Genomic DNA, 22,969 nt, shown 5'->3' with positions numbered 1-22,969 from the left:
GAGGGATGTGGCGAATGAGATAGGTAAAGAAGGTCGAAGGAAAACCACTCAAACATAAACAGCATAAAAAGGGGAGAGGGGGAGCAGATATCGTTTCAATCAATATAGTCAAGACTTTATTTCAATGTCTTTTTGAATTCCTCAAAACTCTGGCGAAAAGCAAGGTACGCTGGTTCAATCTCGGAGTCGTCCCAAATCGTAGCAAGGAGTTTCATAGAGGTAGAGCTGACACCAAGGCTCTCTTCATAGCTTTGACGAGCCGGCCACTTAAGTTGGCTGAGGTCTCCGGAAGGACAATTCTGATAAAGCCATTCCGCATCACGGGCGAATTCATCATCACCGAAGTTTCCGGGTTCGTCAGCCTTACCAGGCTGCGGATTTAAGTCGGATTTCTTAGTTGTTTGCTTGGAGGCGACGATATCGGGCGTGGCAGTCAATGGACTAGCGTATCGGCTTGTAGTACGCAGACCACTAGGAGTCTTCGGCTTGTATTTCTCCGCTTGGGACCGCACTCTTGCAAGGGCTTCCTCGTCTACCTTACCTGGTGTTGATGGCTGAGCCCGAGAGGTATGGCGAGATGCAGGAGATTGAGCATCATGGCCTTCGGGTTGTGTAGAAGCACGCCCATCTTCTTCCCGTGCGGCTTGGGAGGGGCTAGGGGCGGTAACATCTGTTGACGAGGACAGGCTACTAGTCTCGAATTCATCTGAGACTGCGTCATAGTCTAGCTGGAAAGTACCCTGTGTATTGGGGACGAATCCCGCATGTCGCTGAGAAGGCTGCTCAGTGCGAGCAGGTGGTGTTGGTGAATCACTACCCATCCCGACGAAGTGTGTTCCGCGATAGGGATCAGTCGAGCGAGCACGCGAGCGAAGCTTAGAAGGTGTGTCCTCTGGGCTTGCATCAAAGCGCACCTTTTTGGATGACTGTCTCTCCGTACGGAGGGCACTGCGGGCCACAGACTTTGCTAGACTATCGGCTTTCTTGCGTTCGCTCTGCTTAGATGGAGTTTCTGCCGCCTCATCTTCACTTTCAGAGCTATAACAGAAATAATCCAGGTCCAATCCATAGCTAGATCCGGCTGGGTTGGGAATCACATCGGGCGATGGAGACCGCTTGCGCTTCCTTTGTTCCGCATCACTAATCGCTTGAGACGTCTGGCGTCGTTCAGCTTGGTCATCTGATGCTACAGGCCCAGGCTTCTGCGCCTGCACCTGTTCAGTGCGATGCGAATCCGGGGCAGCCGCCTCTGTAGGCGCTGTAGAAGGCTTAGGAATGTCACCAAGGTAAAGAGATCTGTCGATAGGAGCCGGGAAAAGCGAGTAAGATAAGTTACGGGCACGTTTCTTCGGAGGTTGCGAAGGCCCCTCACTTAAACGCCAACGAGATCGTCCTTCAGTCTGGGGACCAGCTGATTCAGGGTCAAGAGACCTTGTGCGAGTGATACGTTCTGACGATGGTTCGATTGTCGCTATAATTGGTTAGCGAGTAAGATGGGGGGAACTCACGAGAACTTACATTGATCTTCCGAGCTTTCAGAAGGCCGGCCAAATGGTAATAACCGGGAGAAGGAACGAGGTACAGAGCTGAGCAGTCCACGTAGATTCCATCCACGCTGAGGAGTTTCTGGTGTGCTTCTCCCTGGTGTCGATGGTTCTTGAGGTGCAGAAGATTCCTCTGCTGGGTTTTGATTAGTAGGTAAGTTCGGTTCCATCGTAAAGTCAAATGTTGTTTGTGGAAGCTGTGGGCCGGGACTTGAAGGGGCTCTGTCTGCCTTCTGGCGGTCGGCCTCTAGCTGACGGAGATAGTCGGGAAGGCGGAAAAGTGTCGATTCAATCCGGCCGTGTTTTTCGGCTTCTCGACGAGCAAGCCTTGCGGAGAAGGGGGCCGCCCTGGTCTGAATCCGGCGCGAAAGGGGGGTACGCCGGTTGGCAAAGGGGGTACTCCCTGGCGGCCCCAAATTCCGGCGCTTGTTTGCCGCGGGAGTCACGGGGGCTGTCCGATCTTCGTTGCTGGTGTCTTCGTGGGCCCTTTTCCTATTAACTGTGTCGGTCAGCCTGGGTTCTTCGTAGGGCCGGTCAACGCTTTCTTGATACGACCGTGAAGGTGCGAAGGAGAATAAAAGGGCCACCGATGGCATTTTTTTGGACCCCATCACTTGAGCAACATGACCCGGCAATCAACCGCAATTCCCGGGTTGGTTCGAGCTCCTCAGGAACCGGGAAGAATATTGCCAGGGACCATGTAGATAAGAGACCCGCGGTACGAGTCGACGGAGTCGACTGAGTGAAAGATGGCGCTGCGGGCTCTGCCTCAGCTGGGTGGAGTAGAAGACCTGGTATCAATTCAGGCACCTCCGCCAACGCTACAGATACCAACGGACCTCCCACGCTGTAAGGTTCGTCGTAGATAGAGATCGAATCAACAGTGTGTGAGGTCTCTGCTATACCCGCTCCGGAGGCTTAAAGATGTCCGTTGGCGGACATGGCACAATCTCGGAAAAGATCGAGGCCAACGTAGGGGTATCAACAGAGGCACCCGAAATAACAGTTGCCTCGGAGTTGGCGGCGGTCTGGAAGAAACCACCTAATCTGGGAATCTCTCCAACAGGCAACTGTGTTTCGAGTAGCCATATTGGCAAGGCGGGCGACAGCGTTGAAGAACGGCCGCAGAAGAGCAAGGGACAGATTCAGCAATAGCCAACCCGCTGAACTACCATTCTTCCTTCGGAGTCCGCAGCAAAAGTGGAGGTGGAGTCAGTCCCCGACATCTCACTGAAGTCATCTGCAGTAAAGGCTGCAAGGGCTAATACAGCTGACTCTCTGCATTCTGCTGCGGTTGGCTCCACCACAGCTGGCTCAGAGATGCTAGGTTCCACTCCCAGCACCAAGGGCTCCCCTATCCTCGCGACGAGGGCTTCCTCGAAGGGAAGACCGGAGAGCGATATGCCACCACCATCGAAAAACGGTGTCCTCGACCGCTCAGATAAGGGCGACCCTATGTCGCTGATATTGTCCATCTGACATTGATACTATTTGGGATCGACGGTGTTTGGCGGTTTATCAGGGAAGCGCTGACCGAGCGGGGGGTGGGGTTTTGGGGGGTTGTATGTATTCTGCATCCATAGGGTACTCACGCGTAAGGGAAGAGCTTTTTGGCTCTGAAAGAACTGTACTATCTGCCAGTGTAACAGAATCTGGGTCCTGGGACTCATTTGTGAGGTTTTCTTTGTCGTCCAGGGGCGCGGTCTGGGCGCGTTCTCCATTTTTATGGGATTCATGTGGGCTACCATCCGCCATTTGATTCTCCGTCTTGCGAGTTGACTTTCTCGTCGCTCGCTGAGGGGCTTTTCGCGTCTGTGTCTTTGCGACTCTGCTTGTGGTAGTCCTTTTAGTCGTGCCTTGGCCTTTGGGTTGAGTTGTGGTTTTTGTAGAGGATGAAGATTGCGCGTTAGGTTGCGAGGTGTTCCTTGTAGACCTTGTCCGACGTGGAGCGCTGTCATCGAGGGATAGAAAGCCGCCAGGCGATGCTTGCTGCGATCGAGTTCGCATTTTAACGGATTGCCGACTGAGGGCGACTGTTGGCTTAGTCGAAGCTCAGAGCGGCAGAAGAAAAGGTTCACTAAGTGATCTACCTAATAGAGGAGCTCCCTCTTCAAGAACAACAGAGGTTCACAGATGAAGAGATAAAAGCTTGATACAGTATGGGCTTCAGCGTGTGTGCTGTGGAATTAGTTGGATGGATAGTAATGTAGGGAAATGTGAGAAATAGAGAGGTGTGGAGAGAGGGGGCTTCTGTTTACACTCCACTGTTGTGTTTCTATGACGCGCCCTTCCAAGTCAGAAATTGACATTCACTTACCTGGTTCAACAAATCCGAAGCATAAACGACGCGGTGTTACTGGGATACCAGAGAACTTTCGCAATGATTTTCAAACTCGGGACCATGGCCTGGCAAAATCATGAGGCGGTCAGTTGTCCACCCAATGAAGTCTACACCCGGCCAATTTAACTCTGAATGACTTCAACTTTTTTCTTTCTATTTCTTGTCTTTCGGCATCTTGGAAAAAAATCGGCTAAATTTTGATATCATTTTGGGTCAAAATATTATTCTCATAGTGGTCCTAATAGAATACAAAGTGCTGGTATATATTACTGAAGTGAGATACAGCATGCTTTGTTTTTCCATAGATTAATTTTACTTATGCAAGTACAAGGGACAACTAGTGGGATGCCAGATTGCTTGCGCATGGTAACACATATCACCTAATCGCTTTAAATAGTTTTCTGAAATGTAGAATTGTAATACTTGTACACGGTAAGTCTGTAGATAAGAAACATAAAAAAGACCAGGCAAACAAGTGAGCTCTTGCAGCACACAGGGCAGGTATGGATGCCATATAGTTACACGCCAATATTGACTTAAAAATATGATAGGAAACAAATGAAAACATAACAATACAAACGCTACCGAGCCATTACATGCTAATCTCACCCTTCCAAGCAGCATCCGACAGGCCCAAGGTTTCGATCAAGTGCTGCCATCTTGGACCACCCCGCTCCTTCCTGCGCAGGTACCGAAGCAACTTCTGTCGCTTATGCACGAGGAGTCTCAAGTTTCTCTTGTTATGCTTATCTTTGTTGGTTGTCTGCAAGTGTCTAGACAAGTTCAGAATCTTTGCAGTGAGGATAGCAACCTGAACTTCCGGAGAACCGGTATCCTGGCCAACTCGAGGGGTTTTCTCGGGATGTTCAGTAGCGGACTGATGCGATACAGCTGCAGGTTTCGGCGGCAAAGTCTTGTCGGTATTGTGCCGTCCAAACGTTTCAATGCAGTTCTGGATATGTAGGCGCATCTGATCTTGCGTGTTTCCGTTACTGATCTTCACGATACGGCTGATTGCCTCCTGAGCATTGCGATGTTCCTGAAGATGTCTCTCGGATGCCTCCTTCTCAAGTTGAGGGTCTGCAGTGTCTCTGTCTGGGTTTTCGAGGGGAGATGTCAAGGCTTTCGAATATTCCATGGCCTCCTGGAGTCCCTCGGGAGTGACGAAGTAGTTGAGTCTGGCATCTGAGCTTGAAGGGGCTTGTGGCCCAGATTTGACCGTTTTGAGCTCTTGGATGAATGGAGTGGGTGCACTCTCCACAGGATCGCCGAGAGAGCTTTCGCGTTCTTCGGCAAGAGCTTGTTGACGAGACAGATTGGCGGCTTTGCGCTGACGTGACTGTGCCATCAAAAACGGATCATGTCTTCGGCGTTCCCTAGTCTCGGCGGATCCCGCTCTGATAGATGTCCTGGAAGCAATCAATGAAAGCGCAGCAAGCGGGCTCTGAACATGCGAAGACCCTAGCACAGCCGGTTAATAACACGCAACACAATGGCCAGGATTGAGGCTTACCAGTAAAGGCCTTGAAGGAAGGCTGGAAGAGGAATCGTGGAGGCATATCCGTAGAAACTGCTTGGTGAATTCAACCTTCGCAAGGCAACCAACAGCTCCAGCTCTGGCAACCTTTACGTCCAAAGACTGTGAAGTCTCCGAAATCTCGAAGGCCGAAAACGGAGCTAACCCGTATTCAGCAAGACACAATCACGTGATTTGATGGCAAAGTGGAGGCCTGAGGCTCCGAATATTCGTACCCTAGCCCTAAAATTCACAAACGAAAATCATCCAAACGCGGAGGGCTAAAGTTCACCTTCGCGTCAGTCTTTTTCCCGTCATCACCACTGCGACAAGCGCCAGTCGATTGATATATTCAATTCGCTGTTCATTGCAATATCAATCGCCCACCATGGCCCCCTCTCAGCTTCCCCCGATCTTCAACCCCACCCAGCAGGACATTGAGCAGCTGCTCGCTGCTCAGTGCCACCTGGGTTCCAAGAACCTCCAGGTGCACATGGAGCCTTACCTCTGGAAGACTCGCCCTGACGGTGTCAATGTCATCAACATTGGCAAGACCTGGTATGCGACTCAGCGGAAAATTTGCGGGTTTCGCTACGTGGAAAAACTAACATGCGCGCAAATTACAGGGAGAAGATCCTTTTGGCTGCCCGTATCATTGCGGCTGTCGAGAATCCCGCCGATATCTGTGTGATCTCCGCTCGTCCTTATGGTCAGCGTGCTGTCCTGAAGTTCGCTGCCCACACCGGTGCCACCGCCATCGCCGGCCGTTTCACCCCCGGTAACTTCACCAACTACATCACCCGCTCTTTCAAGGAGCCCCGTCTCATCATCGTTACCGACCCTCGCACCGACTCTCAGGCCATCAAGGAGGCTAGCTACGTCAACATCCCCGTCCTCGCTCTTTGCGACACTGACTCCCCCACCGACTTCGTTGACGTTGCTATCCCCACCAACAACAAGGGTCGTCACTCCATCGGTCTGGTTTGGTGGATGCTTGCCCGTGAGGTCCTCCGTCTCCGCGGTACCCTCGCTACCCGCGAGACCGAGTGGGATGTCGTTCCTGACCTCTACTTCTACCGCGACCCTGAGGCCGAGGAGAACAAGGAGATCGCCGATGAGTCCAAGGTTGCTACTGCCGAGGAGGTCGGTGCCGGTGCCATTGAGTCTGGCTTCGCTGGTGAGAACTGGGACACCCAGGGTGCTGGTGCTGGTGTTCCTGGCACTGCTTTCGCTGCTGCTAGCGCTGCTGGTCCTACCAGCTGGGAGGCTGATGGTGCCGACTGGGCCGCCAGCTCCGCTCCTGCCGCTGCTGGTGAGAGCTGGGCTGAGACCCAGCCTGCTGAGGGCAAGTGGTAAATAAAATGAATAGCGACAATGGACAGCTGTTACGAGGGGCATGAGTTTTTTCTGCGAAAATTGGCGCTGAGGAGGACTGACGTTTTATATTTTCTCTTCACCCATGATCTGACGAGTAACCGACAGCATCTCCCGCAAAGAAAACTTCTCTTGACATGTCTATCCTAGTCTCTGTTTGAAAACTCCTATTTCAAAAGCAAGAAGAAAAAAAGGAGAAAAAGTGATCGAAGTTTCTGATCGGGAACCCTACAACTTTTCTACTTCCCTTGGTATGCTACAGCGAAGTCTCGTTTTTTACAGTCCGTTATCACGTCTTGTCCATGGTGCATCGGGGAGGAATAGCATTGTCAAAAATTGACTGGCGCTTACGAGGGAAAGATATCCAGTTGTTCTATTATCTCGGTGAGCTTCTGGGGGAAAGCCCTGTGCTGTCAATTTCCACAAGGTGGACTTAGCCGTTACCTTGGTTTCTCCCTGCATGTTGATTTTAGTCGTAAATGAAACGTGATACTAGCTACCATATGCATGTTCTATCGTGTATCAGCAGTATTCCGAGTAACCCCGGATAAGGCACTGAACGTAGATCGACACGTAGACTCGTATTAGGAGGCATGGATAGGCATCAGGCACATATCATAAATTTCCTTTTTCGTCTCCATGTTTGCATAATAAAGTAAATTAACTTCCTACTTTTGGTAGATCAACTAGAATAGATATATATTATCGTAAAAAGGGTATCGCAACACTCTACATATATTCGCTCCCCTGTCAACTGACTACACAGCCACCCTGCGTCTGCCCCCCACGATCCGTGGTTGTCATGCCTGCAAGCCTCGCTAAATCTTCGAACGTTTCTGCCAAAAGTTCTCCCGTAACAGCAGAACACTCTGCGTAACGGTCACACCGGAGCTCTTGTGCGATTCGATATGTCTGCTCGGGTTAGTTTTCGCATATACACTAAGGCACGGCAAACATGGCTCATAAGGAGGTTTTTCAGGTTGATGTACTTACTTCTTGCGGGTAGATGATACCTTCGCCTTCTACCCTCAAATCTCTTTTCAAGCCTACCATCATAACGGGGATCCGTTCCCCCTGACCATGTTGGAAGTACCGGATAATATCGTGTCGCCACTAAGAAGATCAGTAATTATGATTGACATAGAGAAGATTCGATAAATATGTAAACTCACTGTTTTGAGATTGGTCAAAGTATCTCTGTTGGATATATCAAAAGCCAGAAGAACCACGTCCGGCTTCAATGTGGACCAGTGCTGATTAGGACATGCAGTATCATATAACTCGAGGCTAAATGACTTCTTTGAGAAACGGATATCATAAAGGAAGGGCTGGTCACTGTCCCGTAAAGGCTCAGCTTGACTATGCGAGTCATTTCCATTAAGCCTACTGCGCCCTTGTTTCAATGCTCTGGGTCGATAGATCAGTATTCCGCTAAAAGATAGAATGCAGGCATAGAAAGTTCCGGCAGTAAGGGACGTCTTGGAAGATCCGATAAGGGTCTTGGATTCTCAGCTGCTTTCCGGTATAGACTTACGATAAGAATGTCGTTTTACCGCATCCTGGGTCTCCTAGTAGGAGGATGGTGACTGTGTTCTCCTGGTCCGGACTTTCTTGCTTCGTCATTAGGTCGAATTCACGAGGTGCTGTATTGCAGTATATTCGAAGGCCTGTCAGTGTGTGTGATTAGAATAAAAAAGTGATTGTGTAGCAGAGCTTTCCTGAACTTGGCTGAAGTTATCGTGTGTTTGAGTAGTTGAGATTGGGTACTGTGAAGGTTAATCGAACGGAGAGATATAAAGCAGATGTCATATCTACTTGGAATGCATCCATGACAAAGTAAAGCGGCATTGATAAGTACGTTTCTCTGGGTTAGATTATTACAAACTCGATTTATTAAGCAGATCCTATGATAAGAACTCCCAAGACGATGCATGTAAAATCCAAAGCCACTGTTTCTCATCTAAAGTAGATCTAGCAGATCTCCGTAAAATTACCATACACGGATATTAAATTACTTAACAAAAATGACTTTAAAAATTTCCAACATCTGTCCCCCGCCAACTACTTTCAAAGTTTAGTGGGTACAACAAACCATTTTCGCCAGCTCCAGGGGAATGTGGAGAGTTCAAAGCAGACTCTGTTCCAATCCGAGTCGCATTACACAACGTCATTTGACCAAACGAACCTTTCTGTTTCTCAATCATCCCCACGCGCAAGTTGAGTCTCAAGCCATGTCCGGCGCCGGGGAATCACTTCCACCTCAGGGTCAAACCGACTACTCGACCTGGACCCCGGAGAATCTGATCTCCAGAATTACAGAGTTGGAGCGCCAGCTGCACTCACGTAATGCGGAGTTCGCTACTTCATCGAAAGTCGCAAACGAATTTGTACCTTCGAACCCAGCGCTCGATACCCCCGCCGAGACAGCGAAGTTTTCCTCAAAGAAGGGAGCGCGCAAATACCAGCCTCCCCCAGAGGACGATATCACACATACTCGCGCGCCGAATCGTCCCCCGAAGCAGCCCCGAGTGATTGATCCTTCCAGATACAATACCCGGTTCATAGCTCTGAAGTTCGCATATCTGGGGCAACGGTACAACGGTCTTGAACATGCCAATGGAAATGTCACACCACTCCCTACGATTGAAGAAGAGATGTGGAAGGCTTTGCGGAAGACTCGTCTGATTTTCCCGGAGAATGGAGAGGCGGATGGGTTTGAAGATACCAGGGGCCCGAGGGAATTGAAACCTTATTTGATCAATTGGGAAGGATATCAGTATTCTAAGGCTGGCCGGACTGACCGGGGTGTCAGTGCCTTTGGACAAGTCATCGGCCTTAGGGTACGAAGCGCACGACCTAAGCGTGATGATGTTGCGCAGGCGGACCCTAGCTCGGATACTACTATGCAGACCGGAGAAGAAGCTTCTGCTTTAGACGATACCGCTCAAGATAATTGGGATGATATCGCTGATGAATTACCATACGTAAGTATTCTGAACAGAGTGCTTCCAGAGGATATCCGGGTCCTGGCATGGTGTCCACACCCCCCGGAAGGCTTCGACGCCCGTTTCTCTTGCCGGGAACGCCATTACAAATATTTCTTTACCCAACCCGCCTTCTCCCCAACGCCAGGACCTCTTGGATTTACCTCGCGTGCAAACAATAAGGCGGGAGATAGCCGCGCAAAATACAGAGAGGGTTGGTTAGACATTGAGGCTATGCGCGAAGCTGCTAAGTACTTTGAGGGAGTCCATGACTTCCGTAACTTCTGCAAACTGGACACCAGCAAACAAATCGAAAATTTCGAGAGAGTCATCTACCATTCTGACATTGAGCTCCTTGACCCGCGAAGCAGCCCACTGGGCTACGTCAGTCAACCGGGATTCCAAGCTCTAGAAGACCCTGCTGCGCAACAAACTCCCGGGTCGCCAGAGTCTCCTTCGCCAACCCCTTCTCAAGTATATGTATTTAACTTGAGAGGATCCGCTTTTCTATGGCATCAGGTGCGGCACATGGTGGGTATTTTGTTCCTAGTGGGCCAGGGGCTCGAGCCACCGACTATTGTGCCGGACCTGTTAGACATAACCAAGAACCCGCGTAAGCCGACCTATGAGATGGCTTCCGACGCTCCCCTTGTCCTTTGGAACTGTGTCTTCCCCGATGAGAATAGCGGCAGCCGTGAAGATGCATTAGATTGGGTTTACGCCGGGGACAGCAGACAGATAAAATCCCAAGTGGGCAGAGGAGATGGCAAATACGGTCTGGGAGGGGTAGTAGACAGTCTTTGGTCCGTTTGGAGGCAACGTAAGATTGACGAAATACTGGCTGGCACATTACTGGATCTTGCCGTCAGCCAAGGGGACCAAGGGGTTGTCAATGGCGAAGCCAAGGGTGTCAAGGATGAACAACGAAAGCGGAGCCAAAAAGTCTTCTATGGCGCGAATGAACCGAGAATGGGAGGACAGTATATACCAGTCATGCAGAAGAGAAAGACGGATCCCGTGGAGGTCCAAAACGCGAGATGGCTTGCAGCCAAACAGCGAAAGACTGAAAAGGGTGCAGAGCCCAGTCGCATGGAGATGTAGAAAGGAAAGCTGGTTGCATGTCATACCTTTATAGAATAGGTTTCCGTTAGGTGTACTCCAATTAGACATGGGAATGCCCGTTTCAAAGGCAAGATAATTACTTCCAAACTCCTTCATGTTAAGATTTTGAATCATAGAGACAGTGCCGCGAGCCCCTCCAAACCTCTTCCAGTATTGCCCGACTCGGCAAAAGTTTCTGGGCATATAAGGGTTAGGACAAATCACTTATTTGGATGAGAATACTTACAGGGAACACTACGACAACCTCGGGCTCCCCATCTACAATAATTGCTAGGTAAAAGCGGACTTCAAACCCTTTGAAAGCCTCGTGAATCACAATGTCCTGGATCTGAGTGGTGGGAATAAATCGCGTCGAGGCTTTGGAGAGATAGGTCAGGGACGAAGTAGAAGTTTGAATTCCCAAACCACGTATGACTAGCAGTGATTCCTCTGTATAGCACCAAAAGTTAGCATTGAAATCATTTACCGCAACAGGAACACTCCAGCATACCCGTATAGCCCTTCCTAAAGACACCATAGATTACAATCGCGCTCACCAGAACGACAGCCCAGGAACTGTATGAATCTACGGTTCGGGTTACATGTGACCCTAATGGGCTCGACCATATGGCATTCCAGCGTAATAAAGATCCATCTTGGTTAAAGAAAGAGTGGCGGAGTCTTGCGACGTTGAAGAAAACCACGCAGATGAAGACTAATGCGCGCAAAAGGACTTGAAGATAGTAGAGGATCTTCGCTGGGGTGCTCGTGTGTCTGGAGGCATTGGACACAGTGAATGAGACGGTCGTCGGAGATGGACGTCGTAGTATCAGGCGACCAGGCATTTATCACTGATTTAGAAATCTGCGATGCTCTAAGCCGGATTTGAGGCTATTGATATAAGTTCAATCGCAATAAGCATGGGGTTAAGCACGGAGGTCAGTGCTTAACATTTATCGTACTATTCCATTTAGAGTTTAGTGTAGGCATCTTGCGACCAGAAGGCCGGGCCGCAATACATCATCACGTGTCGCGCGGGTCGTATTCCATTGCTGAGAGCGTCAACCTGATCGCTAAACTACATTACCCTACGTCGATGATCATGGGCGAGCGTTCAAGGAGCAGGTCGCCAGGGAGAAGGCTTGACAGAGAAAGGTCTGACAGAGAGAGGCCTAGAAAAAATGGAGGAGGAGGAGGAGGAGGAGGAGGTTTTCGATGGAAGGACAAACGGCGCGATGGCGACAGCAGACACGATACAGATGAACGGAGACTAAATCGAGGATACAGAGATAGGGAAGAACGGGCAAGATCTCCGCGACGCGACAGAGATACGTATCGACCTGAGGATAGGAACAAGGATAGCGATCGTGACCGAAAGCGTCCTGAGGGTGATGAGAGAGACGGACGGGACAAGAAGAAGAAAGAGAAGAAAGAAAAGAAAAACGCCGTTCCTCAGTCCTCAGAACCGATGATTATTGTGCATGTGAATGATCGTCTCGGCTCGAAAGCTTCAATTCCATGTCTTGCATCGGATCCAATCAGTTCGTTACCCTTTTATGATCGAGGACTGCAGTTTGGCATCTAATTTGTGTCATAGAGCTTTTTAAGGCACAGGTTGCTGCACGTATCGGACGTGAACCACATGAAATCCTCCTCAAGCGCCAAGGGGAGCGACCTTTTAAAGATTTCTTAACACTGGCCGACTACAGCATTTCTTCAGGAAGCCAGCTTGATCTGTAAGTGATCCTCTTCAAGGCCCTCCCTTGTAGCCTGCTATTTGTTGCGCTTCGGAACTTTCTCGGTTCGGGAGATTCGATGCTGACTGTTCTACAGGGAGGTCGGCACTGGTGAATAAATCATTGCGTAGACTATACAACTTTAGGTACCTGTGAGCAACTTCCTTTTCGATTTCTTCCCTATGGTTTGTGAGGTCTGTCATGATGCGTCTGGTATGTCTTTGGGGGTGAATGCTAACTCTACTCTGTTTTGTAGGATATTCCTCACAGGCGATTCGAATTGTATTACTGTACCTTTATATGACCTGGGTTTCATCTCTATTGTGCTTTACCTGCTATTGCAACAACACTTTGGGAATTGATTGTGGTATTGGGAATTGTCATGAAAATTACTTTTTTCTCTTTCTTTTATTTTGCCTCCCACCAGACCGATGATGCTCTCCGACGCGTTATTTTTCAAAGTTTCCATGTACCTATTGGCCCAATGGAGACATTGCTCTTCTTGTAATGCAACAGCTAGCATTTTCATGACAGATGGTGCCTACTGTTCTTTGCTTGGTTAGCGAGGTGAATGGCTCATGAATTGCTGTTGTTGTTGTTGTCGTCTTGGAACTACGGGTATTTCTGAAATCCGGAGTCGGAGCTATTTTTTTCTTCTCTCATCCTCCCACATCTCCCGTCATTTACCTCTCACGCGGGGCGCATCGTCTTTTCCAGTCATTTTTGTTTAATTTGTGTGCAGCTAGCCGGATGCGGCAGGCGGCATGTAGCAGCCTGGGGCTATTACGGCAGAAATCCGAGGCTTGGAGCACGTTTGGTTCCACCGGCGGAAGAGGCATTTTTTTTTCTATCGCGGGACTCACACGACCCTCTACCTCAGTCCTTTATTCAATGTTCTCTCCACTCCATCAATCGGACACCGTTCTTGAATCCCCGCCATGAGGTAGTTGCCTGTCCGTATTCGCCACAACTTTGTCCATTCATTGATCAAAGCTTCCTTCAACCTTGTGCTAATCTCACCGATCAATAATCGACCCTCCAGACCTCTCTCATCGGATATCCCTGGTTTCTCTCCACTCTCGACGCAGACATTCTCTCTTTTGTTTATCTATCCTACCGCTTTTTCAAAACTTCATCAACCTGAAGATCCTACCACCATGGTCCGCAATATCGTGGTAATTGGGGGCACTTCCCACCCACAACTGACTCAGAACATCTGCGGCGTCCTGGGTATCCCGCCAGCAGATGTTCTACTTTCCAAATTCTCTGTGGGCGAAACCAGAGTTGAAATCAAAGAGTCTGTTCGTGGGAAAGATGTGTACATTATTCAATCTGGTGGTGGGAAAGTGAACGACCACCTACTGGAGCTACTCATTACCATCTCTGCATGCAAGACCGCCTCCGCCAAGAGGGTCACCGCTGTTCTCCCTCTTTTCCCGTACTCTCGCCAGAGTGATATTCCTTACAATAAGACTGGCGCGCCTCTTGTAAAGTCATCTGTTCCTGGAAAGTCGGAACCTGCAAATGGCTATACTTTCGAGAGCACCCCTACAACCCCATATCCTGGGAAGCCTGAGAGTGGAAGTCTTCTGAACGGTGTTGATAACCTACAGAAGAGCCTTGCAAAGGCTCAAATAGAGGATATCAGCAATGGCAGTCCTGTGAAGAAGCGCCCGACTAGCGGCCTCTCTCGCAGTGATACTCTGGATTCGCAACCAGAGAGCAGCAAGGCCGCTGTTTCCAATGGTGCTTTCGGTGAGGACAGCGTGAACAAAATCAACAATTTCCAACCACGCCCAGGCTACAAGCAGTGGGTTGCTCAGGCAGGCACATTGGTAGCTGATTTGCTTGCCTGTGCTGGTGCCGACCACATCATCACGATGGACCTACACGATCCTCAGTATCAGGGATTCTTCGATATCCCCGTAGATAACTTGTATGGCAGACCGCTGCTCAAGAGTTACATTCAGCGGAACATCCCCAATTACAAGCGGGCTGTTATTGTCAGCCCCGATGCTGGCGGTGCTAAGCGTGCCACGGCAATTGCGGATTCCATGGGCATAGAGTTCGCATTGATTCACAAGGTTTGTTCTGCTTACTAGTTCAACATTTTTTGTGTTTCCTAATAGTTAATAGGAACGGCGTCCCACACGCATCACGGACCGTCAAAATGCCACTATGATGTTAGTTGGTGATGTGAAAGGCCGTACCGCTATCCTGATTGATGACCTGGCGGATACTTCCAACACCATCACTAGAGCTGCAAAGCTCTTGAAGAAGGAAGGTGCCGCTCAAGTTTACGCCTTGGTGACTCACGGTATCCTAAGTGGGGATGCTATTGATCGCATCAACGCCAGTGCCCTTGACAAGGTGGTGGTCACGAACAGCGTTGATCAGACAGAACACCTCCGCCAGTGCCCTAAGCTGGAGGTTTTGGAAGTTGGCCATGTCTTTGCCGAGGTATGTTGGCTATCCTACTTAACGGAGTTTTGTTGCTAATACGTCGTAGGCTATCCGTCGTGTCCACCATGGCGAGAGTATCAGTGTCCTTTTCCAGTACGACTAACGATCTATCCAACTTTTAACATGTCTTTTTATTATCCTTCCTCTCCGAAGGAGCTTTAGCATGAATCCTGAAAACCAAAAAAAGGAGTGATGAAAAAACTCATATGCTGAAATGTTTGATTTTTGTTGGGCAACCCCCAACACACTGACGCCCCCACTGCTATATTGGATCTTTTTTTATGACTATACAATCCCATCATCGCATATCACGTAACTGCGTTGAATGTGTCGACCGATTTATGAAACCAGTAGATAGGCTTCTAGGCCAATCGACCGGACTCTGTTTCAATCCTTGTCCCCCCACCTTCCCATTTGCCGCTCCTTGCGATTGTTGCGATTGTTCAGGCTACTTCGTGACATTTTCACTGCATCTCTCTTGCTCTACAACTGCAATTTTTTCTTGGCATAACACAGAACCGTGTACTATAAGGAGCTTTGGCCCTGAGCATGTATCTGCACGGATACACTTGTACTAACTTACATACAAGCATGACTAACTTAGACTCTCAGTAGTGGGCCGTGCAGCCTGAAATTAACAAATGTAAAAGTTGCGACGATTAGAAATTCAAACGTGATAACTTAAGAACTAGATATTATACTTGACAAACTCGGTAGTAGTATCGCTTACCTCAAATATGCAAATCCCTACATTAAGCAATAAAGTTTACATTCAAGGTATAAGTAAATGATCAGTTCATCTATACTATACCGCACAAACGAGATTCCCCAACGCCCTAGGCAAGTAGAAGAGATCAGAAACTGGCAACGTATGCCGGGCGATTTGATGCGCTCAACACATAAGTGGATAACTGAAAGCTAGTCACAAGATAAGGATATGGGAAATGGAAGAGGGAAAAGATACATAGAATCACATAGTTCGGGGTAATAAGGAAGTTTTGTGCATGTGAACGGATCGCACGAATCGAAGATTAGGTGGTGCCGAGACGGGACGCTTAGAAGACAGAGATGAAGTTGCCAATCCGCTCTTTCTGGTGCTGCGCAATGCACTCCGCGATCCATGTAACGTTTCGAATTTCCTGTGTAATGGGTGGTTAGTTCTTATGCCTCTCGTCAGGAACAGTTTTGGACTGACCTGCTCCTTCAACCTCATCCATGCGTAGACTACCGCCGGGGTAAACTGCCGGGTGAAGACAACCTTTGACATTTCCATTTCCTTTTGGTAGAACATGTCCTCGAGACTTTTTCCATCCGCACCACCACCGAAACCTGCACCCTGAGTAAGGCCCACGGCGTCAAAGAAGGCCTTGTAGTCAGCTGATATGCTGACCGCAAGAGACACAGACTCCAGGTCGTCAGCCCGTGAAAGCATCAATGAGCCTTCGGGATAGAGTTTACCAAACTCCGGGTACAGCTTTCTCCGTTCCTGCTTCGAAAGCTCTGTCCCGAACGAGTTCAGGGTGATGTTGATTGCACGGCGGTCTGCCTCGAACTCCAGAAGTTCAGACATAACCTCTTGTGTAGGAGTGCCCTTAAAGTCTGGGTGTGTGTTCACAAACTGGTAGAAGTCCTCGAGATAGTTCTTGTAGAGGGTGTTGCGCACGATCTCGATGTTCAATTCGTCCAGATCCTGGTGGCTGAGGCTGCCCTTGAAGTAGCCAGCCAATGGTGTTTCAATCAAGACCGAGTTATAAAGTTCCTCGATGTTCGTGGCCACACACAGTACGGGCAAAGTCTCAAACCAGCCCAAGGGGTGGCATCGCTCCAGAAGCTCACGAGTATCACGCTCATGTAAAGTACCGGTGATAAGAAGAGCAATGTTATCGATCATATAGCCGTAAGTCAGGTACTCGAGGAATCTGGCCGTCGACCCTGTGGCCTGGGTGAGCACATAGCGGAATTCAGCGACCAGCTTATCCGTCATCTTGCCGGCAAGGGCTGAGGTAGAGGGGTTGGGAGGAAGCGCGGCGAGGAAGTCTCCGTATGCGGGGGCGAGCTGGAGTTTGACATCTGCAGCCAGTACTTGGATAAGTATATAGTATATGAGTAGCGATACAGCTGTGAGCGAACGGACCATCTATTGTTTCGCATTGGGTCAGGTTGTTGTAGTGCTGGCCCGTGAGGAGGCTGTTCCGATATCCTCGGACAATGCCCTCAACATAGCTATAGAGCATTAGTCCGACGCTGTCGCAAGATCCCAAAGATAATTCTGAGCCACACATACCCGCTGTTGACGTTAAAGAACAGACCCTCCATTGTGTAATGACGATGCAGCTCGGGAGGATTCCAAAACTACTCCGCAAGACAGCTGTTGTATGTATCTCTCCATGTCCGTCAGTCGCTTCCCGCGTTACGTAAGACGCACCGCCGCACCCACCAGCCACTCAGCCACTCGGATCGCTCTCGCTTTTTTCATTTTTTTACTTTAGACTCGAGGTAAAAAATTCCCGCCAGCAGCGACAAACCGACTTCCCCAAGCACGCTTTCGGTGGTTTCGTCCACGGTCGCCCTCACTCTCCGGCCTATCCACCATATTTATTACCTTTCTAGCTGTTAGATTAAATATTTTTTAAACCAGCTGGGAATTGAGGCCGTCCACCATGACGCTGTTTATCCTCACCGAAACCAGCGCGGGTTATGCCCTGCTCAAGGCCAAAGACAAGAAGCTTTTGAAGAGAGATGATCTGGCTACGGAGGCTGCGACGGCAGAGGGTGTTTCGAACCTGTAAGTTATTGCTTTCGCTGCATTCTCGTCGGTGTTGTTCCAATCTCGCCGCACGCGCTCTTGAAGCAAAAAATTTTCCGGTGTGAACGGTCCATCTAACTCTTTCGTATAGTGTGAAATTGAAGAGTTTCCAGAAGTTCGACAGCGCTGCTACAGCCCTGGAGGAAGTTGCTTCTCTTGTTGAGGGCAAGGTCACCCCTCGTCTTGCCAGCCTTCTTGACGAGGTCAAGGATGAGAAGAAGGTCTCTTTGGCCGTTGCGGACCCGAAGCTTGGTATGTCGATCGAGTTTCTGCGCAGTAGATCCGGTTCAGTTATTGACTAAAAATCGTAAAGGAAATGCCATTGGCAAACTTCCCGGTCTCGATATCCAACTTATCGCCGACTCGACCACCACTGATATCTACCGTGCTATCCGTGAACATCTCCCCACATTAATCCCAGGCCTCGCCCCTCAGGACATGTCCACCATGTCTCTGGGTCTTTCCCACTCCCTTGCCAGACATAAGCTGAAGTTCTCTCCCGATAAGATTGATACTATGATTGTACAAGCCATTGGTCTGCTGGATGATTTGGATAAGGAGCTCAACAACTATGCTATGCGTGTGAAGGAATGGTACGGCTGGCACTTCCCTGAGCTGGCTAAGATTCTCAACGACAACCTGGCCTATGCGAAACTCGTTCTGAAGATGGGCATGCGCACTAACTGGGAGTCCTCTGATCTCGCCGAGATCCTACCCGAGGAGCTTGAGGGCTCTGTCAAGGCTGCCGCGGACCGCTCCATGGGTACTGAGATCAGCGAGGAGGATCTGGAGAACATTCAGGCTTTGGCTGAGCAGGTTGTTGGCTTCACGGAGTACCGTCAGCAACTTGCCGGTTATTTGACCGCCCGTATGAACGCCATTGCGCCTAACTTGACTGCTCTTGTTGGCGAATTGGTTGGCGCCCGTCTCATCGCTCACGCCGGTAGCTTGACCAATCTCTCCAAGAGCCCCGCCAGTACCCTCCAGATTCTTGGAGCCGAGAAGGCCCTTTTCCGTGCCCTGAAGACCAAGCACGACACCCCTAAGTATGGTCTCATCTACCACGCCTCCCTCATCGGCCAGGCTACTGGCAAGAACAAGGGTAAGATGGCCAGAGTTCTCGCTGCCAAGGCCTCTCTTGGTATCCGTGTGGATGCCCTTGCTGAGTGGGATGAGGATGCTACCGAGGAGGATAAGGCTGCCCTGGGTATAGAGGCTCGTTTCAACCTTGAGAGGAAGCTGGCTGGAATGGAAGGCAAGCCCCTTAAGCCCCGCGGTGTGACCATTGCTCCCAACGGTACACCTGCACAGGCCAAGAAATTTGAACTCAACGAGGCCAGGAAATACAACGCTGATGCCGATGCTGTTGATGAGCCTTCTTCTGCCAAGAAGCAGAAGAAGCTTGTTGAAGAGGTCCAGGATACCGAGATGGCCGATGCTGATTCGGATGCAGAGGCTGACTCATCTGATGAGTCGGAAGAGGAATCGAGCAAGAAGAAGTCCAAGAAGAGCAAGGACGCTGACCTTGAGAAGATGGCCGAGAAGGCCGGATTGAGCCTCAAGCGGTACAAGCGCAAGCTTGAGCGCGGAGAGATCGAGTTCGATGCCGAAGGCAACCCTAGCTCAATCAGCAAGAAGGATCTGAAGAAGGCCAAGAAGGAGGCCAAAAAGGCTGACAAGGGCGAGGAGAAGAAGCGCAAGCGGTCCGACGACAATGAGGACAACGAGAAGAAACAGAAGAAGAAGAAGAAGAAGGACGAGTAAATCATGTCAAAAAGTTAAAACTGATGGATCGCTACATTATTGTATGATATCACACTTTGTGGGTTCAATTTTCTTGTCATTTGCTTGAAGACTTTCTATTTTCTGGGTGGCATTTATAGGATGGATTGGTTCATCTATCCATGGCGCAGCGGTGCTTGTTGGTAAAGGCAGTTAGGTCTAATCTTGATATTATCCATCCATGTTCGTGGCTGTAGTACGGTAGCTGATTACAGTAAGTATCTCCGGACTATTTGGACCTGCTCTCAATGTCTGTTTCTTGTACCACACCCATCTCTTATACTACTGCATCTACTCGCGCCTATTAATTATAGATATCTCCACACCACCTATATAGCAAAACAAAAGACAATGTCTCTAACCCCAAACTCCTTCTATATCGCTCTCTACATCCGCACTGACCCACCAATCCCAGACAACTTCCACTGGGCCCTTTACCTTCACCATCACGAGACAGGAACAAAATACCATATCACAAACGAAAGCACCGGCTGGATCGCCGCGCATGCTCCGGAATCAGCCATCTTAAACTCCTTCCTCTTGGTCGGCCTTATCCGCATCGCAGATTTTCCTTCTTCTTCTCAGTCTGTCTTGAACGAAGTAGACCAGCTGATACGCAGCTACGATGACCGGGTCAATGATATGGGGGTTACGTGTCGGACGTGGTTGTTGAAGGTGCTAGAGTTGCTGAGGAAGAGGGGTTTGCTGTGTGGGGGTAAGGTCTTGGAAATGGGGGTTCTGGAGAGGGAGGTGATGGATTGGGGGAATGCGGAGGCGGGGGATGCTGTAAGGAATGTGCAGCCTAGGCCTGTTGGGGTGTCAAAGGTCTGTGGGTTTGCTATTTAGGAGTTAAATTCTATGGGTGAGTGCGAGAATATTTCTCCGATTTCTATACATGCTGCTGAAAGGAATAATTAACAAGCTCAGCTAAGCGTGAAAGAGATGTTGAAGTATCCTTCTTTTTACAGGTAAATTACAGTCAGCTCCTTCTCCAAAACAATCTATACTGCAATAACATCCCGCCCTCATGCCTAAAGAAGTAAGGAAACGTCTAACACGTTATCCAAATGCATCATTTTATTTACTTCCTGAGACAACCATTGCCGTTCGCTTATGCAGAAGCGCTAGGAGCAGCGCTGCTGACAGCGCCCGTCGGCAGGTCACCCATACCGGCCATGTTCATGCTGAAGTTATCGTTGACCTCACCTCCAGTCTCGGTCCAGTAACCCTCAGGGGAGAGAGAATCATCTCTCTTAGCGTCAATGCCGATTGAAATCCAGGCGAAGATACCATCCGAGACATCGTCACCAAGCAGAACACACTCCATAAATGGGTCGGTGGTGTCAGCCTCCGTTGAAAGGATGCTATCATCAGCGTTCTCAGTCAACTCCTGCGTGTTGGTCGAGTATGGGATGTTCTTCTCGACTTCACTGATGAGGTCCTGGTCAAAGAAGATCTGACCAACATGCGAGGAGTGACCGTCGTACATGCCAGCAATGGTACCGTTGGGCAAGATCTTGGTCTCATTAGCAGGATGGGTAACCACTATGTGTCACATGAGTCGTTAGCAACAAGCTTATTCGTTTAGGCAGTAAGTACGCCTTCAATAGGACCATACCGTGAATATGAATAGCCCGGCCAGTGTAGTGGCCAGGGAAGATGGACTCAAAGCGGACAACACCGTCGTGGCCGCTAGGTTGAACACCGCGAAGGAACGTGGTATTGAGGTTGCTGTCATCGTTCGAATTACCGTTACCGCTAGCGACAACACCAGAGTAAACACCCTGGAGCATGTTAAAGTCAGTTTTCTGATGTTCAATGGCCTCCGGTAGCTGGGAATGTGCTTGGTAGACGCACCGTGGCATTGCAGTGCCAGATATCCGTGTAGATCTCAGGGAGGGGTTCGCAGGTGTTGGTATCGATGAGCTGGATGTCCATGAACAGCGGCACGCCCTGCTGGTCTTCGGCGACATTCTTGCGGATCAGTTCACCGGCGATGTCTGCCCATAGTCAGCTAAGTGATACGCAACAGCTGTTCCAATGAACGTACAGTAGGGTCCCTGTGTCACCTCAGGTTGTACAATACATGTACCCTCCGAGCCAAACAGGACGCGAGGGTCGGTGGAAGGATCAACATGAGTCAATTTGGAGTGGTGATCCGTCGCCAGCACAGAGTCCAGGTCCCGTGCTTTGAGGTAGCGAGCCCCTGAAGATAGATCAGTATGTATTCTGTGGCATAAAGCTTGCATGTTCGATTAGAAATCCACGGGCATACCGGTATCCAAGCCCCTGTCCCTGCGTAGCAGCTGCACAGCATTCTCACGGCGAGCAACGTTGAGGTCCTCGACACCACGTGCCTTCAAGCTTGTGGCACAGTGAGCGAGACTGCGTGACCGAATTGGAGCTTTTTTCAGGAAGTTGGCACGTTCAGCAGCTTCCGCTTCGACATTGTGCCCTGGATGAGCGGACACAATGCTTGCTATACTAGCAAGGCCGAGAGTAAGGGTAGAGGCAAGCTGGACCATGGTGACTTGATCTGAGGAGGGGAAATAAGACTAAAGATAGTTCTTGTGAGTTGGAAGAACAGCAACTGAGGACGAGGATGTGAGCTTTATATGTGACGCCTCTACAACATGAGTAAAGACGTTAGATCCATAAACTAGCAGCACAATTTGGCTCTAGTTAAGACACCCACGACTGATGTCTATTCTATTTTGCATCTGCCAATGGTGTTGCAGATCTTAGCACGGTTCCTGTTTCACTGCTGGTACCTGGATTGTACTCCACAAGTGTTTGTGGAACACTTTTTAGGCGCCTACATTTCGAGGAAGTTGTTGTTGACGAGTAATGAGAGTACTTATAGAATGAGGTCCACCTAGATGACGAAGCTTTTTGCAATCTTGAGTCTTGACGCAACTAACTCTGTACATAGCCGAACTGTTCTAGATTGCACTCCTGAGCTACATCATGGACGGTTTCACTCGCTGCAGCATTCTGGTTTACCACTCGGAGTAAATCTATATCTATATTAACGCCGTCCGCTATTACAGGCAACACTATTTCGGTCTGTACTGCTATTGACAAGTGGGTGAGAATCAACTTACTGCGGTGTGCCCCTGGGCTTTTCATTTGTCAAATCCACAAGAGCATATATTGGTCTGGACTAGATATCCACAGGCTATGCAGATACCACCTAAAGTAAGATAAGCTTAGTGTCGTACACAGAATGTTGAAGAGAATACCATTCACTGAAAATGCTAGTAGACGCTAATCTATGGTGTACCGCAGCTAATATCGTGCCCAGCCTTTGTAGCTCGGGAAG

The 22,969-nt window shown here is 49.5% G+C and overlaps 11 protein-coding genes across 11 annotated transcripts; 5 read left to right on the top strand and 6 right to left on the bottom strand.

The window, feature by feature from the left end:
* Nucleotides 1-116: 116 nt before the first annotated feature.
* Nucleotides 117-2,140, bottom strand: AO090012000804 (uncharacterized protein; the record flags this gene model as incomplete). Its single annotated transcript, XM_001727706.1, has 2 exons — nucleotides 117-1,471; nucleotides 1,519-2,140. The coding sequence occupies 2 exons, from the start codon at nucleotides 2,138-2,140 to the stop codon at nucleotides 117-119; spliced, it is 1,977 nt and encodes a 658-aa protein (XP_001727758.1).
* A 385-nt stretch (nucleotides 2,141-2,525) lies between these two features.
* On the bottom strand, nucleotides 2,526-3,019 carry AO090012000803 (uncharacterized protein; the record flags this gene model as incomplete). The annotated part of the gene is made up of 2 exons (XM_023236637.1): nucleotides 2,526-2,614; nucleotides 2,776-3,019. The coding sequence occupies 2 exons, from the start codon at nucleotides 3,017-3,019 to the stop codon at nucleotides 2,526-2,528; spliced, it is 333 nt and encodes a 110-aa protein (XP_023091545.1).
* Nucleotides 3,020-4,477: 1,458 nt separating this feature from the next.
* AO090012000802 (mitochondrial 37S ribosomal protein uS15m) lies at nucleotides 4,478-5,444 on the bottom strand (the record flags this gene model as incomplete). Its single annotated transcript, XM_001727704.3, has 2 exons — nucleotides 4,478-5,346; nucleotides 5,399-5,444. 2 exons carry the CDS (start codon nucleotides 5,442-5,444, stop codon nucleotides 4,478-4,480), a joined length of 915 nt encoding a protein of 304 aa, XP_001727756.1.
* Nucleotides 5,445-5,789: 345 nt separating this feature from the next.
* On the top strand, nucleotides 5,790-6,757 carry rps0 (40S ribosomal protein uS2; the record flags this gene model as incomplete). Its single annotated transcript, XM_001727703.3, has 2 exons — nucleotides 5,790-5,959; nucleotides 6,028-6,757. The coding sequence occupies 2 exons, from the start codon at nucleotides 5,790-5,792 to the stop codon at nucleotides 6,755-6,757; spliced, it is 900 nt and encodes a 299-aa protein (XP_001727755.1).
* A 768-nt stretch (nucleotides 6,758-7,525) lies between these two features.
* On the bottom strand, nucleotides 7,526-8,398 carry AO090012000800 (putative Rho-like small GTPase; the record flags this gene model as incomplete). Its single annotated transcript, XM_023236636.1, has 4 exons — nucleotides 7,526-7,687; nucleotides 7,769-7,888; nucleotides 7,948-8,134; nucleotides 8,310-8,398. The coding sequence occupies 4 exons, from the start codon at nucleotides 8,396-8,398 to the stop codon at nucleotides 7,526-7,528; spliced, it is 558 nt and encodes a 185-aa protein (XP_023091544.1).
* A 2,253-nt stretch (nucleotides 8,399-10,651) lies between these two features.
* On the top strand, nucleotides 10,652-12,715 carry AO090012000799 (ubiquitin-like protein HUB1; the record flags this gene model as incomplete). Its single annotated transcript, XM_023236635.1, has 4 exons — nucleotides 10,652-10,739; nucleotides 11,835-12,401; nucleotides 12,458-12,596; nucleotides 12,694-12,715. The coding sequence occupies 4 exons, from the start codon at nucleotides 10,652-10,654 to the stop codon at nucleotides 12,713-12,715; spliced, it is 816 nt and encodes a 271-aa protein (XP_023091543.1).
* A 1,038-nt stretch (nucleotides 12,716-13,753) lies between these two features.
* On the top strand, nucleotides 13,754-16,027 carry AO090012000798 (ribose phosphate diphosphokinase subunit PRS5; the record flags this gene model as incomplete). The annotated part of the gene is made up of 5 exons (XM_023236634.1): nucleotides 13,754-14,083; nucleotides 14,327-14,680; nucleotides 14,733-15,056; nucleotides 15,106-15,152; nucleotides 15,982-16,027. 5 exons carry the CDS (start codon nucleotides 13,754-13,756, stop codon nucleotides 16,025-16,027), a joined length of 1,101 nt encoding a protein of 366 aa, XP_023091542.1.
* An 87-nt stretch (nucleotides 16,028-16,114) lies between these two features.
* AO090012000797 (H(+)-transporting V0 sector ATPase subunit d) lies at nucleotides 16,115-17,375 on the bottom strand (the record flags this gene model as incomplete). Its single annotated transcript, XM_001727699.3, has 4 exons — nucleotides 16,115-16,198; nucleotides 16,255-17,129; nucleotides 17,194-17,282; nucleotides 17,344-17,375. The coding sequence occupies 4 exons, from the start codon at nucleotides 17,373-17,375 to the stop codon at nucleotides 16,115-16,117; spliced, it is 1,080 nt and encodes a 359-aa protein (XP_001727751.1).
* A 344-nt stretch (nucleotides 17,376-17,719) lies between these two features.
* On the top strand, nucleotides 17,720-19,629 carry nop58 (RNA-processing protein NOP58; the record flags this gene model as incomplete). The annotated part of the gene is made up of 3 exons (XM_001727698.3): nucleotides 17,720-17,844; nucleotides 17,957-18,117; nucleotides 18,179-19,629. 3 exons carry the CDS (start codon nucleotides 17,720-17,722, stop codon nucleotides 19,627-19,629), a joined length of 1,737 nt encoding a protein of 578 aa, XP_001727750.1.
* A 369-nt stretch (nucleotides 19,630-19,998) lies between these two features.
* AO090012000795 (uncharacterized protein) lies at nucleotides 19,999-20,690 on the top strand (the record flags this gene model as incomplete). The annotated part of the gene is made up of 2 exons (XM_023236632.1): nucleotides 19,999-20,433; nucleotides 20,616-20,690. 2 exons carry the CDS (start codon nucleotides 19,999-20,001, stop codon nucleotides 20,688-20,690), a joined length of 510 nt encoding a protein of 169 aa, XP_023091541.1.
* Nucleotides 20,691-20,758: 68 nt separating this feature from the next.
* Nucleotides 20,759-22,172, bottom strand: AO090012000794 (intradiol ring-cleavage dioxygenase; the record flags this gene model as incomplete). The annotated part of the gene is made up of 5 exons (XM_001727696.1): nucleotides 20,759-21,192; nucleotides 21,266-21,431; nucleotides 21,505-21,647; nucleotides 21,698-21,853; nucleotides 21,923-22,172. The coding sequence occupies 5 exons, from the start codon at nucleotides 22,170-22,172 to the stop codon at nucleotides 20,759-20,761; spliced, it is 1,149 nt and encodes a 382-aa protein (XP_001727748.1).
* Between the last annotated feature and the right edge of the window lie 797 nt (nucleotides 22,173-22,969).

Source organism: Aspergillus oryzae, chromosome 4 (assembly GCF_000184455.2).
Source record: "Aspergillus oryzae RIB40 DNA, chromosome 4".
Taxonomy (NCBI): Eukaryota; Fungi; Ascomycota; class Eurotiomycetes; order Eurotiales; family Aspergillaceae; genus Aspergillus; species Aspergillus oryzae.
This window is presented reverse-complemented; position numbering and strand designations above follow the sequence as displayed.